At 46.2% G+C, this 18372-nt stretch overlaps 1 protein-coding gene across 3 annotated transcripts in view; it reads left to right on the top strand.

Moving 5' to 3' along the window:
• Positions 1-977: 977 nt before the first annotated feature.
• The window catches only part of AASS (aminoadipate-semialdehyde synthase), a 162699-nt gene continuing 145304 nt past the window's right edge, over positions 978-18372 (top strand). The window contains exon 1 of one of the 3 annotated variants that reach the window (XM_085894301.1): positions 978-1103. In XM_085894301.1, coding sequence (XP_085750427.1) covers positions 1091-1103 — 13 coding nt within the window. In that variant the 5' untranslated portion in view covers positions 978-1090. Of the gene's footprint in view, positions 1104-3910; positions 3942-17485; positions 17568-18372 lie in introns of those variants that run through there. The other 2 variants (XM_085894300.1, XM_085894299.1) reach the window with 2 other exon arrangements.

The following is an 18372-nucleotide window of genomic DNA, read 5'->3' as shown; positions in this document are numbered from 1 at the left end:
GGAGAAAACAGATGGAGATGGACAAACGAGGGATGCAGGTAACAAGTTGGAAGTGGTGGTCTCCTTCCAGGTATGACGTCACAGCTAGTCTGAAGAGGATTTCAACTTTTCTTTTTTTTCTTTTTAAAAAAATAATTAAAATTAAAAATAGACTTTCACGGTCATAAAAAAGTCTGGAAGTTTATGACTGTAGATGCGGTATTTTAATGTCCCTAAAAACAGTAAAATTTCCTGTTTGGAATGATTTTCAATTTTGTTTGACTGGCGGGCAGGCAGATTACAACTGGAAGAGCAAACTTCGACGTCACGATGTCTCCGGATTTGCCTCCACCAACGTTACATCACGATATATACTTTTACCTTCTCACGAGCAGAGTCACCTGTGGTGCCCTTTGAAGAGAGCGGAGGTATTATTAATGTTTTTCAGGAATCTCTGATTTACAATTCAGATATCGGAAAAAGACACATCCTGGAGCATTTCGGTTCCCGTTTAAGGTGGCTGACTTAAGAGCTTAGGGTCTTGAGTTGAAGCCATTTTTGAACCGTTGAAATAACACCAGGTGGGTTGACAACCTGTCAGCCTTCCGAGGTCAGCAAAATGAGTACCAGCTTATTGGTTACGGGGCACTGCATCAGCGGCACAGCCACTCTCCCAGAAAACCATGCAGCTGAGCAGCCACTGGCTGCATACGAACCGACGACCACGATCACCTAAGCATGGATACAAGTGAAGTTGCCGAACAGTTTTGAACGTATTCTTATCCCCAACTCGACTCCACTTTCACACCTTCAGCGCATCGACGCATTTACCAAAGTCTGGCACTTTTGATCTTTTCACATTCGAAGAACTGGGACTCTGGGAGGGGTTTTAAGCTTGGAACACCCTGTGAATAATAAATATAGTTTGATGCAAAATGGGATGGCACCGAGCACACTGTGCACACTGCTGACGGGCAGAATGTGATGCTGGTTGGAGAGATGTAGAGTGGGGTGAGGGTGGGGGACAATGCAGGGTCGTGGAAACGAGATACACTTGTGCATTCACTGTTAGAGGGGTTACAGGGGGAACCAGGTTTGTGTTAAACAAATCATGATGATTCGAGGTAAGCAAGCAGACTTTACACCTTTAACGTAGTGCGTAATACCAAGTTCGAGTTGGAAAGGTTTTTGACTTTGATTCTCCCTAACAGCTGAAGTGTAGAAATGCCAGTAAAGATAGTGGTGTAAACTGTGCTGGAACAGATTGTTGACCTTCACTTGTGCTCAGTTAACTCGTCCACCGTTCGCAGTCGTATGAGCATGTTTGCTTCGTTCAAGCTGATGTATGGGGTCTGGAGTTAGGGTTCATTGATCTTATAAGATTTCAGAAAGGTTTCCACAGCCGCTTCACATATACCTGGTCAATTGCGTTAAGTTGTGCGACTATACCTGAAAACTCTGCATCAACGGATCATCGACCCGAGTGTAACGTCTGTCTCCATGTAGTCTGTCGGGCCACCATCGGTTTGCATTAAATAAGAGCTCCAGGAGTTAGTTAGGTGGTCGGAACGAGCCTGTTTGAGTTTAGGGTGTAGATTTTTGTTTTTGTTTTTGTAACTGTGATGAGAATTAATAGTTGTGCCAATGTGCTGTTTCTAAACAACACTGCACTGTGAAATGGATAATATGAGAGCTTGAGTGAAATGTCTCAATTGTGTAATGAATGGCAAATGGTCGGTATATGCACAAAATCTGGACCTTTGGATTGGGAGGTAATGTGTAACGTCTGTGAAGTCCATACCATGTTATATAATGGCAGAGTGTGAGGTTTGAAAAGTGCTCTGTGTGTGTGTGTGTGTGTGTGTGTGTGTGTGTGTGTGTGTGTGTGTGTGTGTGTGTGTGTGTGTGTGTGTGTGTGTGTGTGTGTGTGTGTGTGTCTGATGTTGGGCCACCAAAAATGCCTGCCACTGTGGTTGATTCTATGGTATTCCTTCACCTTCACCTTTCACCCTTTGCAATACACCATTGAAATGGCAGCTGTGCTACTAGGGTTCATGTAGTTCATTGTAATTGGATGCTTATAGTTATATCAGACCTCTGGGCTAATCGATTGATCTGCAACAGATTTTCTGCTCTGGCGCAAAAGTAGGGGCTCTGTTGTGCGGAGTTGCAACATTAAGCCGGCTGGTCTCTTGTCTTCGATAATTTGGGCAAAACGAAAACTTTCAAACAAAGACGTGTCATTTTGGTTGCTACTGTGGTCATGTAAGCAGTCTCTTCGTTTAATGAGATTTGTGTGTGTGATGGACATTTTAAGTTGTTGATGAAATAGATCTGCACAGAGTTGATGGAATGTTGGAAAACTAGAGGTGGTTTCTTGCAAACTCGTGCGACTTCTTCACTCTTCCTAAGTCCTATTCTCTTTGTATGAAAACTTTCAAACATCATTTTCTCAAGGAAAAAAAATGATAACTCGTGGAGGATTGTTTTATCGACGTGTGATTGGGGTCAGGTTCTGGTGCTGTGAAAACTACAGCTTTTACAGCACCAGAACTCTGTCTCTGTCGTCTCTGTCTCTCTCTCATGATAATCTCATGCAGGCTCCAAATGAACCATCATTGTAACTGAAACCACAGCCAAGTGTTTGCAGATAAAAATAGTTGGGGTGGATGGGAGTGGATGAGTGTGGGGAGGGGCATGAATGGTGGTTGTTTATGGAGGATGCAGAATATGTACATTTATGCTGATCTGCTTCATTTATGAGAGTGATCAAAACGTTTTCCTCCTAAGGTATGTAGAAAGAAGATGAGTTCTTTTTTTAAATTTATTTTTAAATGTAATCACCATTCGTCTTAACATGCCGCTCATTTGTTCTGAAAACTACCAATGCCCGAACAGAAATCTTTTGACTCCTCGTTTTACCACTTTTCAAAGGAGGAATTCAAGGAATCATCTTTTTTTCCATATACATAGTCAAGGCTCATGGAAGAACTGGAACACAAAATGGATCAGAATGCAACATAACAAAAGGAAGAGGAGAAACAGAAGGGGGGGAATGCCAACAGTTGGTTTCCAAGGTGTGAGGCGGGAGCGCTCGCCCAGAGAGGAGAGCAGTACTCCATCAAGCTGCAAATAAAGGTTTTGTAGCTGGATAAGAGTTCAGTTGTGCCAAGGAAGGACTCTGCATGATGGAGGATGCTAAAAGGATGCCCAAACTGGTTTTGGAGTTTGAGTGACTGAATTTCTTCAAGAAGATTGTAGAGAGACAGAGACAGAGACAGAGACAGAGACAGAGACAGAGACAGAGACAGAGACAGAGACAGAGACAGAGACAGAGACAGAGACATATATTCCAAGTGTTTGACCAGCTTGTGATTTTTTTTTAAGTCTGAAGAGAGAGAAGAGGCTGCAGCCTGCCTTTCATGAAACCATTTACCATGTACATCTGACTTCATAATGTCAGAACAAACAAGTCAATCAGAGCTGTCAGGTGGATGATTCATCTCTTCAAAACCGCACTGATACATGTTGTCCGACACAACCTTAGCATTGTGAACGAGAACATTGTCATTCAACATCAGAATATCGTGTATCAAAATATCCCTACATTTTCTACGGGTGGCTTCGCCCAGCCAGGCCAGCAAGTGAGCATATTATTTAACAGGGATCGTAGTTTTGTGTGGCAGGTTCTTGATCAGCTAGCATCCATTTGGAATCCCAGAATATGCCATTATCTTGCTGGCTGATGACTGGTTGAGGAACATCTTTGTGGGGTGGAGATTAAATGTTTTTTTTTTTTGACAGAATGGATTGTTTTGGTCTCCGGGCCACAGTTGTGAATCCGTATAATTACCAGCAACCCAACGTGGCAAAAACTTCCACTGGATCAGAAACTAAGAGTTCCAACAACTCTTTACTGGACTCGACTGTCTGCTGACCATCTTGCATGCTGAGGTTTCAAGGTACCCATCTCACAGAAACCGTTGACATGCCAAGATGTTCATGGATAATGATTTCAAAATGCCTAATTGTTTTGAAAGTTCGACCACCTTGATTCCGCAATCAAACATTATCACCTTTCTACAGCAGGGTTTGTTTCTAGACTCGTCTAGTCTGAGAGTCGTACAGCTACTTGGAGTCTTCTTCGAAAGATTCTCTGCCATGTTTTGATTTACAAAAATCTTACCATGCATTGCTCACCGCTTAAAAAGTCCATCATTCAATTATGTTTAAAAGAGCAGAACATTAGTCATCCACAGACTAATACAGTGTTACGAATTCTGGCCCGCCAGGCGTGCGAGCGATTGCGTGACTCCAATCGCAAACGCGTTGCCCACCGGACAGACAATTCAGTCGTGACCCTCCTGGAACTACCGCTAGGAGCCAGTCACAGGAGGGGGTTTAACCTCACCACGATCGTGCCAATTGCCCACCCGCGCAGGATAGGGTTGCTCGCCAAATTCGACCTACCTAAGTACCTGCGCGAGTGGTCGACCGGGCGATCGTACCTCGCCGCAGGTCGGCCTTGGACACGAACCGCTTAAGTGGTCTGTTCCATACTACAGTGATAACCGAGCGGTGTTATCGCTGATCTCGACGGATCAGATTCTCTTCTTTACCCGGGTGTTCAAAACCCACTACTAATTTATTCCGCGATTCAAGATGGCACTTTCACTGGGGAAAGAGACGACGAACGGGATACATTTCACACAAGGACATTTATTATAGCAAGCACATATTACACACACAACACAAGCAAGGAATCATGCACGTATTTACAAGCGAAGCAAATCGAAATGAAACACGGATACAGGCAAGGAAGCAATGAAAGCAATACCACCGACTACGAGCAATGTACAGGCACTTACACAGATTTACTTGTCGGACACAGCACCACCCACACACACACACAAAGAAAAGAAAAGACCTCCCTTTAGTGGTCGTCCAGTCTCTCTCTCATGACCGTCAGCGTGGTCGTGCCTGGTTCCGGCCTCCCACGCGGCCGGCGAACCCTCTCCAGCACCCCTCGTCCGGATGCGCAGGTCCACCAGACAGCCGGTACTGCTGCGCCTCCCGTCCGCGTCTCCACCAACAGGTCGCTCGCCGGACCACGAGCGCAGGACCGAGAGAGGGGGAGAGAGAGAGAGAGCTCGACCCTGGCCACCAAGTGAGAGAAGCACTCGACCCCGACAGAGAGAGTGACGTCGACCCTGGCCACCAAGAGAGAGGAGCACTCGACTCCGACAGAGAGAGTCAGAGCGAGCTCGACCCTGGCCACCAAGTGAGAGGAGCACTCGACTCCGACAGAGAGAGTCAGAGCGAGCTCGACCCTGACCACCAAGAGAGAGGAGCACTCGACCCCGACAGAGAGAGCTCATGGACCAGAGAGAGAGTGACATCGACCCTGGCGACCAAGGGAGAGAGTGACGTCGACTGAGAGAGAGGAAGAATCCAACACGATGATCCAGGCTTGAGAGAGGCCGAGCCCGTGCACGGTCCGCCCTATATAGCGAGGGGTCCGCCCCTTCACTCCACCCCCTTTTTGGCTCCGCCTCTCCTGTATCCCTTTCCAGAAGCTCCTCGAAAAGGGGCGTTTCCTCCTCACGGCCGCCTCACACCCCGTATCCACCAATCGCCAGTGAGCTCTCGCAGCCTCTCCCGTCAGCCCCGGCGCCGCAAAAAAGGCGGGAAAACTCGCGTGCCATTGTAGGCCTTTCACGGGGCCTTCGTTTGAAGTCTTCGGACGGTCCAAAATAACGATAGAACAGAAAAACGGCTATCTCAAAGAGTCGCAGCCCGATGAATTACACAAATTCCCTTTAAACAACGGTGGGGAACTATCTGCACATAAACTTAGCGTCATAACTGATCTAAGGACCCTTTATGGTGTTTTGTGAATTTCCACAGCCGTAACAATAGATATGACATTATGCATGCATCATCTATTATATAAAGCTTATTCTAACCACTGACTCACTGATTGATATTACAGATCAGTTCCTTCGGGGTGACTTAGAAAGCTGAAATTTTGTGTGCCGATGGACATTGACACCGATACACCGGGGAAAAAAAATCACAGAACCATTGGAAAGCATCCTAAGTTAAAATATAAATAAATGAAAAATCAAATGCAGGTGAGCGACTTGAGACTATGGGGAAACACGGTTCGTTATTGCTTACAATGTGTAAGCATACAGGTTTGGGTAAAAGTTTGAGTTATTTTCTCTTTTGTTGTGCTATACCTAATTAAACATTTATGGGAAGTTAGACGTGTGCAATGTAGTTTGATAATATTCCAACTTTCTGTTAGTCAATTTATAATCAGTTATCTTTCAGTTCCTGTATATAAAATAAATTAGTGCAAAAGTTACATTTTTGCGAAACAGTACAATACTTATATTATCGTATGCCCGTAATATGCACTAACTGCAAAGAAAATATACAGGAAACAGTTTGTGGATTTTTGTACAGTAAATAATAATAATAATAAATTAATTGAAGTAATCAACACCAGTTACATTAATGTGAATTACAAAAAAAAACAAAAAACATAAAAGTCGCAAATTGGTTAATATGTGAAATTGGTTTTCATCAGCATATTCCCTTGCTTGAAAGTCTATGAGTGGGTTCAGAATTGTGCCAAGGAAGCAACTTTCAACAGAACAGCACATGAAGATCCAAATCTGTGAGACAAAGGGCACACTGAAAAAAAGTATCAGAAAAAATGAAAAAAAATCTCCTACCAATGTGAGGGACACTTTGCAACCCCTGAAAGAAACTGGCTCAGTACCAGACAAGAAAAGGCCAGAAAGACCCGAAGAACACCCCAACGTGAGAATTTGAAGTTGCTCAGCTTACATGATAGAACAAAATCAAGTCAGAAGCTGACATATGAAATGAGAGCAGGCTTGAACATTAACATCTCCTCCAGCACTGTGTGCAAAAGGGTGATTGCAGTTGGTCTCCATGACAGAGTTGCAGCAAAGAACCGCTGCTGAGACCACAAAATAAGCTGAAACGACTGAAACTTGCAAGGCAACACCAAGATTGGGTGACTGAACAATGGAATCAGGTACTCTGGTTTGATGAGTCGAAGTTTCAACTTTTTGGATCTAAGAGATGCCAGTTCATACGCTGAAGACCTGGCAAATGTTTCGACACTGTTTGCAGCCTACTGTTAAACACATGGGAAGTTCTGTACCTCTCTGGTGTTGTGTCTCAGCTTTTGGTGTTGAAAAACTTGTTAAAATCGTTGGGATACTAACAAAAGAGAAGCACAAGCAGATACTGCAGCACCACGCAGTTCCTAATAGAATTTTTTGATCAGAAGAGGATTCATTTTCCAACAAGATAATGATCCAACACACAATTCCAATATCGTAAGACAGTATTTAAAGAACGTTGCAGCTGGTGTGCTCTCCAAGTAATAATGATGGTCTCCCCAGAGTCCAGCGATGAGTCCCATTGAGATCATATGGGATTACCAGGGGTGTGTTCAGTTACTAAGCAGCTAGCTCGCGTTTGCCAAGCCAGCCATTCCTTATGAACTGTTTTGAATGGAGTGCTTGCTTGAGTGATTTTGAGTGATGGCATTCAAGAATGTGAAGAGCAAACACACAATATATTGTCTGATATGACAAAATGACACTGTTCTTGTTATTTACTTTAAAAAGCAGTTTCTTCCAGGCTGTTAATTTTCAATAAAAAATCCATTTGACTGTCATCACCGAAATAGGAGACTTTCAAAATGCCGTATGAATGCTAAATGATGCCTTTTGCACATGCGGTGTGTGTGTTTACAGTGATTCGGTTTGGCTGGCCGGGCACTTTTAACCTGCTATTCCGAACGCAAAATCTTTGATTCAAGTCGTCTTTTAAACATAATTTTCAGTATTTAGACGAAAGAGTGGAATTTTCAAAATGGTTAACCATAATTGTTCTGTTCCTGAATGCTATTCGCGGACATCGCGTATTTGAGGTTCATAAAATGTGACCTGCCTCTCCATCCGCGGCCCTATGCTTTGCATCTTCATGGTTTCCTGATTTTTCTCGGACATATTCGTGATATTTTTTTTTCGTGTTTTCACGGTTTTTCTCTGACGTATTTCCTTTTTATTGCGAGTGTATTCGCGGATTATCGCAGGTGTATTCACGCGTTTTCTGGTCTGCCTCTACATTCGCGGGCGTTTGCTTCATGTATTTGCCTTTTTACTTGCACCACCAAAGGTGAAGGAGGTTATGTTTTCACCCCTTTCTGTCTGTCTGTTTGTTTGTTTGTTTGTTTGTCTGTGTACAGGATATCTCAAAAAGTTTTGGATGGACCCGGATTAAATTTTGTGGGCAGGATTGGTATCTGACAAGGACAAACTGATTAGATTTTGGCGAAGATCCGGATTCGGATCCGACGACGAGAATTTATAAAGTGATTCTTCACCATTGAGAGATAGGGCTCAAAAACGATATAGTAGTGTATAACATAATACTGTATTTCAAAAATATGTTGGGCCGGATATGTTCTCATGGATCAGGCATTATGGGGCGGAGGTATACACTCTACCGAGCGCCCTTCTAGTTTCACGGATGTATTCACGGTTTTTCACGGGATTTTTGCTTTTTCTTTACGAATCACGAACCGCTGGGAACCTATCCTCCTTTTTTCCATTGAAGCAATGCCCCAAAATTTGCAGATTCAACATTCGTGGTATTTTTCAGGAATGTATCCCCAGGAATGTTGTAGTCCAACAGTATGTCTAGCAAAATGATGAATTTCATTGGTGGAATGCGGCGAGCAGTGGGATGAGAAACATGCGGCATCCTCAGGGATATCCCAAGGGTGCTAAATGAAAAATGGAGATTTATATTAATTTTAAAAAAAATTCTGGGGGGGAGGGGGCATGGACAAAGGCAGGTTTGGGTGAGAAATACACAACACCAACCATTAACTATCCCAATACGATACCTCCACAGACATGACTCTACGCAGATGTACATAATCACCCATCCATATTCGAGCTACTAAAAAGTCCTGCCAATAACCCTATACTCCTCTAAGTCCAATGCTTTGAGGTACCTATCTAATTCCAATTTAAATTTATCTACTGTTTCTGCTGCCACGACCTTTCCAGGAAGACCATTCCACGCATTAACTACTCATTGAGTAAAAGTCCCCTGCATTGCAACCATCTCAACTCTCCTCTTCACTCTCAGGCTATGGCCTTGATCCTATCACTGCCTATTCCGCTAAATAATTCTTCTGCACTTATTTTGTTTATACTCTTCATTATCTTTACAATCTTGATCATATCTCCTCGTAACTGCCTCCTTTCTAGTGTATAAAGCCCTGCCTCCTTCAGCCGCTCCTCATACCTGAGTCTAGCTTTGGCCCTGCCCTGCATAGCCCTGCGCTGAACCCTCTCTATGGCAGCTATGTCCTTCCTGAGTTGTGGTGACCAAAACTGCACACAATATTCTAAATGTGGCCCTCACTAAATTACTGTACAATGTCAACACCACCTCTTTTAATTTATAAATGATCCCCCTCCGATTACAACCTAAAACCATATTTGCTTTACATTTAGCTGCCTGGCACTGTGCTGCCTGCTTACCTCCCATACGTATAACCACCCCCAGATCCTTCTCCTGTGTGACATGCTCCAAAATTACCCCTCTCATCCTGTAATCTCTATTTTCATTTTTCTTACCCATCCCCAACACCTTACACTTGCTCAGATTAAATTGTAACTTCCAGTCCGATGTAGCTCACAACGTCCGATGTGGTACCTCATCAAATACCTTCTTAAAGTCTAGATATACTATCTCCACTGTCTTTCCCTCATCCACCCAATCAGGCACTGTTTCATAGAACTCTAAAAGATTTGTTAAACAGGAACTACCTTTGGTAAACCCATACTGACTACCTTTAATTAGTTTGTATTTGTTTAAATGGTTCCTCATGTGGTCCTTAATTAATGTCTCCAACACCTTCCCCACAACTAAAGTCAAACTAACAGGTCTATCCTTTCCCAATTCTTCTCTGGATCCTTTCTTAAATAATGGTGTTACGTCGACTCCTTTAATTAATAATATTATTTTATACTTTTATTGCTCGTGAATGAACAGGAACGGAGTGCAGGTGACTGAACTGCAGATGTAATACCAGGTCACGAACTCAGATATCGCTCACTCGAACCTCCTCACGTCGCTCACTCTGACATCGCTCACTCGGACCTCCTCACATCGCTCACTCGGACCTCACCACGTCGCTCACTCGAACCTCCCCACGTCGCTCACTCGAACCTCCCCACGTCGCTCACTCTGACGTCGCTCACTCGGACCTCCCCACATCGCTCACTTGGACCTCACCACGTTGCTCACTCGGACCTCACCACGTCGCTCACTCGAACCTCACCACATCGCTCACTCGGGCCTCACCACGTCGCTCAATTGGACCTCACCACGTCGCTCACTCGGACATCGCTCACTCGAACCTCCCCACATCGCTCACTCGAACCTCACCACATCGCTCACTCAGGCCTCACCACGTCGCTCACTCGGACCTCACCACGTCGCTCACTCGGACCTCACCACGTCGCTCACTCGGACCTCCCCACGTCGCTCACTCGGACCTCCCCACTTCGCTCACTCGGACCTCCCCACTTCGCTCACTCGGACCTCCCCACATCGCTCACTCGGACCTCACCACGTCGCTCACTCGGACCTCACCACATCGCTCACTCGGATCTCACCACGTCGCTCACTCGGACCTCACCACGTCGCTCACTCGGACCTCACCACGTCGCTCACTCGGACCTCACCACGTCGCTCACTCGGACCTCACCACATCGCTCACTCGGACCTCACCACGTCGCTCACTCGGACCTTACCACGTCGCTCACTCGGACCTCACCACGTCGCTCACTCGGACCTCACAGGCCCGTCGCTAGGGGGGGGGGGATTTGGGTGCAATGCCCCCCATGGCGCATCTGGTGCCCCCCCACTTGTACGCCACCCATTTATGCCCTGTTGCACCCTGTGAACAACTTAGTGTTTCAGGACGAGCGCCCACTGTGAAGTTGCTGTTTAAGAGTTCACCTGTGTGAACTAAAACCCTTATTCCAGATGTTCAGTGTGGTGAATAATAAGGCCTTCTTGGATAAACTGTTCTTTACTAATATCTTTCTTTGAATAACAGTCAAGAGATAAGTGTGCGCTTGTCAGCGCATCTCCAAAAGCAATTGGCAAGACAATACAGTCCAAGACCACAAGATAAAAGATAATAACACAAGCATTAACGCCAGCAGCCAAGACCTCGTGTCGAATGTCGATGTTGTGGGTGGTTATATATATCGTGGATCATTTAGTTTTAAGGAATAGCCAATCAGCGTATTCGATATGGAGTAATGGAGACCCTATTGAGCAGGTTACCTGATTGGTTGTAAGTTAGATATAAATGTAATATAGTCATAATATGATAATATGATTAAGGAAAAAGACATAAATTTACATAATTAAAGAAGAAGTGCACGTGCACCACGTGACCTTCACAACCCGTCAACCCTCCATCTTGCAAAAGTAATTTTACAATAAAAATAAAAAATATGTGTGAAATGAAAGCTAGAGAAGAACCTTCAGAGTGTAGGCTTTATTCCATTTGATTGAAGCCGCTTCTACAGGCACACCAGGGAATACAGGTGCAGCTAGAAGTACACAAGCAGCAATGTATACATGTGCAATTAATCACCGCAAAATAAATCAGCATAAGCACGGAGTCCGATATACTCTCAATTCTCACCATTCAACGAGCACCAAGTGAACCGCCGCCGTTAATGACAATGCACCTTGGACAATCACCCCGTCCGCGCAGAGACTTGGCTTTATCTATCCCGTGCTCGAGCCGCGCGACATGTGATCACACGTCACGACCTTCAATTCACCACATTCTCCCCGTCTTTAAAATGTAACTAGAGGCCCAACTAACACACCATGATTACTTCAGCGCTACAGGAGTATACATTTCAAGCAACGCGAACTATTTAAACTACAGAAGCATACATTCCAAGCAGTGAGGATTATTTTGAGTTGTAGGAGCATGGTAATGAGCATCGATATATGATATAATGAGCATATAGGAGCATGAGCATCGAGGATGCCGATAATCCCCTTTACAGATCGAGTCGGCGAGGGGGTTTTATCCGTCGACCTCTCCGGGAGTAAATGGCGGTTTCACTTGAGGGAGGCTTCCGATCCTCTTGGTGAGCCTCGACTCGTGCCGGGGATGACTCCTCGATCGCTCTCGGGTGGAACGCGGCAGCTCCGTCGCCACCGTTCCTGGGTGGAGTTCCTGGGGGGGGGGGAACACCTGGGGAGGGGATGTCAGAGGGAGGAGTGCCAGATGGTGGTGTACCTGCGGGAGGAGTACCTGAGGGAGCCAAATGGCGAACCGACACAGTGGTCTCCCTGCCATCCGGGAGTCTGACATGAGCATACTCTGGATTAGTATCGATGAGTTCGACCCCCTCCACCATGGGTTCATACTTGCTTTGTCGTACCGGGCGTTTCATGAACACCATTCCGGGATGGGTTAGCCAGTTGGGCACCGTTTGGCCGTCAACATAACGTCGCTGGTGAGTAAACATTCGTTCGTGAGGAGTTGCATTGGTGGACGTGCAGAGCAAAGAGCGTATGGAATTCAGAGCGTTGAGAAGGGTAACCTCCCATTGCCCGGGGCCCAGTCCTCTTGATTTCAACGCCAGAGTTACGGCTTTCCAAATGACTCCGTTATACCGTTCCACCTGCCCATTACCCTGTGGGTTGTAACCCGTCGTTCGACTAGTTGCTATGCCGTGCTCTAATAGGAACTGTTTTAGCCCGGCCGACATGAAACACGGCCCTCTGTCTGAATGTATGTACGAAGGTTTCCCAAACATAGCGAAGAGGTCAGAGAGACATTTCACGACAGTGCCCGAGGTCATATCCGAGCACGGAAATGCGAAAGGGAACCTTGAATATTCATCAACAACAGTGAATATGTATCTGTTGTCTGTCTCGGTCGGCAGGGGCCCTTTGAAGTCAATGTTTAGTCTCTCGAAGGGAGAAGTGGCCTTGATCAATCTGCCAGATGCCGCGCCATAGAATCTGGGTTTTAGTTCAGCACAAACAGGGCATGAAGCATTCATTTAATATCTTCGATAGAATAGGGAAGGTTTTGTCTGCGCACGAAATGTGCCATTCTGGTTACCCCTGGGTGGCAAAGAGACACATGGAGGTCTTGCAAAGCCCGACTGATTGTTGCCGAACAGTAGACCCGAGAGAAGGTATCTGCAGCAGGGTTTTCCCTCCCGGGCCGGTAAACTGTCGTAACTATAGCAAGCTAGGTCTATCCGCCATCTCATAATTTTTTCATTCTTAATTTTCCCGTTATTTTTCCCATCAAACATGAATGCAACGGATCGCTGGTCCGTGACGAGCGTGACGTGGTTTCCCAGTAAATAGTGTCTCCATTTACGTAGGGCTTCGACAATAGCGTATGCTTCCTTCTCTATTGCTGAGTGTCTCTGCTCGCTTCCAGAGAGAGTTCTCGAGAAGAACGCGATGGGTCGCCCAGACTGATTGAGCGTCGCAGCTATCGCGTGATCAGAAGCATCCGTTTCCACCACGAAGGGCACCGAGCTGTCGATCGATAATACCACGGAATTACTGATATCATCTTTGAGGCTGTGGAAAGCTTTTACAACAGCGGCATCTGGTGGGAAGTTTTTGCAATGCACTAGGGGATGTATTTTCTCGGAGTATTGGGAGATCCATCTCGCGTAGTAAGCGAACATGCCTATCACCCGGCGCATTGTCTGCAGGTCCTGAGGTGGGGGTAGCTCACGAAGTGGGTGCAATCGTTCAGGATCGGGCTTAATCGTGCCGTCGGCTATTGTGTAGCCGAGAAGGTCAATTGACCTTGCTGAGAATACGCATTTCTCGTAGTTGAGGGTCAGATTATATTTTCTAGCAATGCTCAAGAATCTGTCCAGATTCATATCATGTTCCCCCCGATCCTTACCGCACACCGTGACATTGTCCACGTAAACAAAAGTGTGTTTGAGGTTTTCATCTGAGATGATGTCGTCCATAACTCGTTGGAAGCAAGCTACTCCATTCGTGACACCGAACGGAATCCTCCTGAATTGGTAGAGGCGTCTACCTGCCTGGAACGCGGTGTAAGGTTTGTCTTCCTCTCGGATGGGAATTTGATGATAGGCGCTTCGCAAATCGATGGTGCTGAATATTTTATAATTGGCCACGCGTTCGACCATCTCGTCTATGCGCGGCAAAGGGTAGGCATCGAGTTGGGTGAAACGATTGACCGTTTGGGAATAATCGACAACCATTCGTTTCTTATGATTCTGATTGGCGGTGACCAACACCTGTGTGCGCCATGGCGAATCGCTCGGTTCTATAATTCCTTCTTCCAGTAATCGCTTGGTCTCTGAAGTGATGAAGTTCATATCAGCAGTGGTATATCGTCGCGATTTGATCGCTATCGGTTTACAGACCGGCGACAAGTTAGCAAACAGCAGGGGGGACGTTACCTCTGCGGTGGTCAGAGCATTTAAAATTAGACCAGGTTTGCTTCCTCCAAAGGGTATTTCGATGCTCGTGTGCTGCTTGAGGACATTATGACCCAGAATTACGTCTGCACATAAATCATGAAGCACCAGTACCCTTACATCCCGACGCGTGTACCCTTTTACATCCAATTCAACATTGCAGTACCCTCGTTACACGGGACTGTAGTGATGTGGCGGCCATGCATCCCGTATTGTCTGTCGGGTGGATCTTCCATTTCCTGCCCTTCGCTAGTGAGCTGTTGACGAAACTCTCAGAGCTACCGGTATCAATCAGAGCTTCAGCCATATGCCCGTTAATTCGTACGTTGATGATAGCCTTGGATAGATTCCCCGGTGAGGCTGCAGTTAGTTTCTTTTGTGAGTAGAGAGCCGCAGAAGTGGGTTTATTTCTCCTTAGAGTAGATTTACATACCCTGGCATAATGCCCTTTCTTGTCACAATTCATGCATGTGGCATCTCTGGCGGGGAATTTGTGGCGGAGGTGGCTTTTGTACCCACAAAAGAAGCATTTACCATCCGAAGTAGTTGCTGAGGAGTTTGACGAGGTCTGGGTATCCGATTCCTCGGGTTTTTCTCCATCCTCTGTGTCAGGGGTGCCCTGTGGGGTTCCTTGAGTTTCCACCGTAGCGGCGTTCATTAGCAGCATCGGTGTCCCAAATGACTCAGATTGCTGCTGAGCCGTATCCATCGCTCGAGCCTGGTCGGCTACCTTTTCAAGAGTGGGTTGCGCTTTCTCCAGTAAGCTTTGCCGTATGTGGGCTGACCTGAGCCCTTGGATGAATGCTTCTCTGGTCGCTTCATCTCGGTGTTCCTCGGCGGTTACGGCTCGGAAGCTGCAGTCTTTTCCCAACTGCCTCAGAGCTTGCAGCAACTGATCGATGGTCTCCCCAGCTGCTTGCTTGCGTGTGTTGAGAAGATGTCGTATGTATACCTCGTTCTTGCGCTTCACATAGAGCGCCCGCAGCTCGTCGATCGCTGCATCGTAGGTGTCGCACTCCGAGAAGAGCCTGAATACACTGGGCGAGACATGATTCACAAGGGTGGCCAATTTGTCGGCTCCCTCTTCGATGATGGTCGGATAGTGTGAGAAGGAACGGAACCAATGCGACCATTTCATTTCCGAGTCAGTCGCGTTTGGGTCAGCGTCGAACCTCTCTGGTTTGTAGATCTTGTCCATCGTTGGTTGAGAGAGCCGAGAAAACCAAATGGAATAAATTGAAATGAAAGCGAGAGAAGAACCTTCAGAGTGTAGGCTTTATTCCATTTGATTGAAGCCGCTTCTACGGGCACATCAGGGAATACAGGTGCGTGGAAACTGGAGGAGTACACAAGCAGCAATGTATACATGTGCAATTAATCACCGCAAAATAAATCAGTTTAAGCACGGAGTCCGATATACTCTCAATTCTCACCATTCAACGAGCACCAAGTGAACCGCCGCCGTAAATGACAATGCCCCTGGGACAATCACCCCGTCTGTGCGGAGACTTGGCTTTATCTATCCCGTGTGCGAGCCGCGCGACATGTGATCACACGTCACGACCTTCAATTCACCACAATGTGTGTTTGCAATCGTGCTTACATTGGAAATTATGCAGATAAAACCTGTTTTTGGTGCATGGATCATTGAATAAATAAAACCGTCAACCAACAAATCTCGCGAGTCGCGAGTCGCGAGATTAGTGACGCGAGTCGCGAGAAACGAATGACAGAGCACATGCTCGCAGCAGGAGAAAAGGACGTGGATGATGGATAAACGAAAATGGCTCAGAAAAGGAAAAAATGCAAGCGACGAAAATGAAGAAGATGATGAAAGACATGTTGTGGGAGGAGTTGGAGGAGGAGATGATCATGTCGATGAAATACCGACAGAAGCTGGCCAACCTGGCCAAGCCAGCAACGTTGGCCCTGCGGCTGGAGCCCCAGCGCAGGCAGCCGAGTTTCCAAGATTGGCGGCAGCCTCGGGGTCGGGTGTGACCGTCAAGCCGCTTCCCGATGATCTTGGAAGTGAGAGACCGAATCAAGTGGTTCTACAGCGGTACCCTGGCCATCTGTTGCAGAACAAGAGTCGCTCTTTGTGTCCTCGTGGTACCAGACTAATGAATGGCTGGAATACAGTGTGCAGACAGATGCAGCATTCTGCTATTCATGTAGGAAGTTTAACACTGCACGTGACCCAGTGGACTCTACTTTCACAGTGCGAGGCGACCGGAATTGGAAACATGCCGTTGAGAAAGGCAAGGGGTTTCACAAACACACAACTTCAAAGGAACATTTAAAGGAACGCAACTTCAAAGGAACAAAGGAACTTCAAAGGAACTACACCTGCACCACCAAAACGGACAAGCACAATGCATAAGAACTTGGAACAGTTTGTAGTTTTGAAGACTACAGGACAAAACAACGACAATGACAAGACGGAACTGCAGAGGGTTTTTTTACAGCGCAATTGACACTGTGCTTGGCGAGATCACTCAGCGCTTCAGTGAGCGCAACACACAACTCGCCCGTTCACTCGCTGCCTTGAATCCTGAAAATGGCACGTTTTTGGATCCCCACTTGCTCCAGCACATCATGACATTAACAAAGTCAACCATCAGTGAAACAGAGTGTGTGGTTGCAAAGCAGTTTATTCGCTCACAGACAGAAAAGCAGCCAAACGAGAGATGGACAACACAAAAACTCCTCTCAACATACCACAAAACGCTGGAAGCCATGCCAAGTGTAGTGACTGCTATGAGACTTGGACTAACACTTGGTGCGTCCACTGCCATGTGTGAAAACTCATTCTCAACATTGAGGAATGTCTCAACTGACCATCGACGGTCCATGTGCCATGCACACAAGGCACAACTGGTACAGCTGGCCTTCGAGAGAGACCTCACACGTAAATGCCTGAATGAATGGAAGGAGAAGGTCCTCAGAAGATTCCACACCGAGATGCACCGCCTGCAGCTCTTCTGACAGCAAGTACAGCGGTATAAAAACTATACGAGGAGTTCAGATTGTGTGTGTGACTGCTGGTGATGCGTGTGTGGTTGTGGTTGCAGTGTGGTTGTGGTCAGCACCCGCCGTGGTCGGCTGCTTTGTACTTCTGATGTTTAAGTTAAATTTTGTGTTTGGTGCTTTGCATATCCCATATCTAGTGCTTTGTGGATAACCTTTCCTCTGTGTAATTGACTGCTTTAAATGCGGACCTTGTGGTATCTTCAGGCTGGTCGTATTTGCTGTTGATAGTTTAACGTGGTGATCGCAAGTCATAGCCTACTGTATCTTATTTCAAAGTGCCTGATTCTGGTGCCAACCTCCCCCGTTTAGTCATTGTATCTCTGGTATATTAATTTTCTAATGCCAATTCTTCACAACACCTTGTATAAGTGCACCTGAATTGGTGCCAATTGTCTAATCATTGAATATTTGCATTGTGAATGTGCCAGTTTGTTGCGGCTCTCCTGCATTCAAATAATTTTAGGCCAAAAACATCAGAACATATTAAATCTAGCTGAGATCAATTTGGTTAGTATGCGACGGCAACCTCAGTATAGATGTGTCAATGCTGCATGAATACAATAGTATTCCGGGTTATCAAAAATATTAAATATAATAATTGTGCCCCCCCATCCAGTTCATATGCCCCCCTTTTATACTGAGTCCTGGCTACAGGCCTGGGACCTCACCACGTCGCAAAAAGATGCGAGTGAACACCTTGAAGATGCACTGCAGGTCTCTTTCAACTGTTTCTGTGGACAGGTTCGGTGTTACACCGAACCTGCCC

The sequence above is a fragment of the Eptatretus burgeri genome, chromosome 9 (assembly GCF_056783735.1).
Source record: "Eptatretus burgeri isolate ZD-2024b chromosome 9, Ebu_testis_v1, whole genome shotgun sequence".
NCBI classification, from domain to species: Eukaryota; Metazoa; Chordata; class Myxini; order Myxiniformes; family Myxinidae; genus Eptatretus; species Eptatretus burgeri.
Note: the sequence above shows the minus strand (reverse complement) of the source record. Positions and strands in the feature narration are given on the sequence as shown.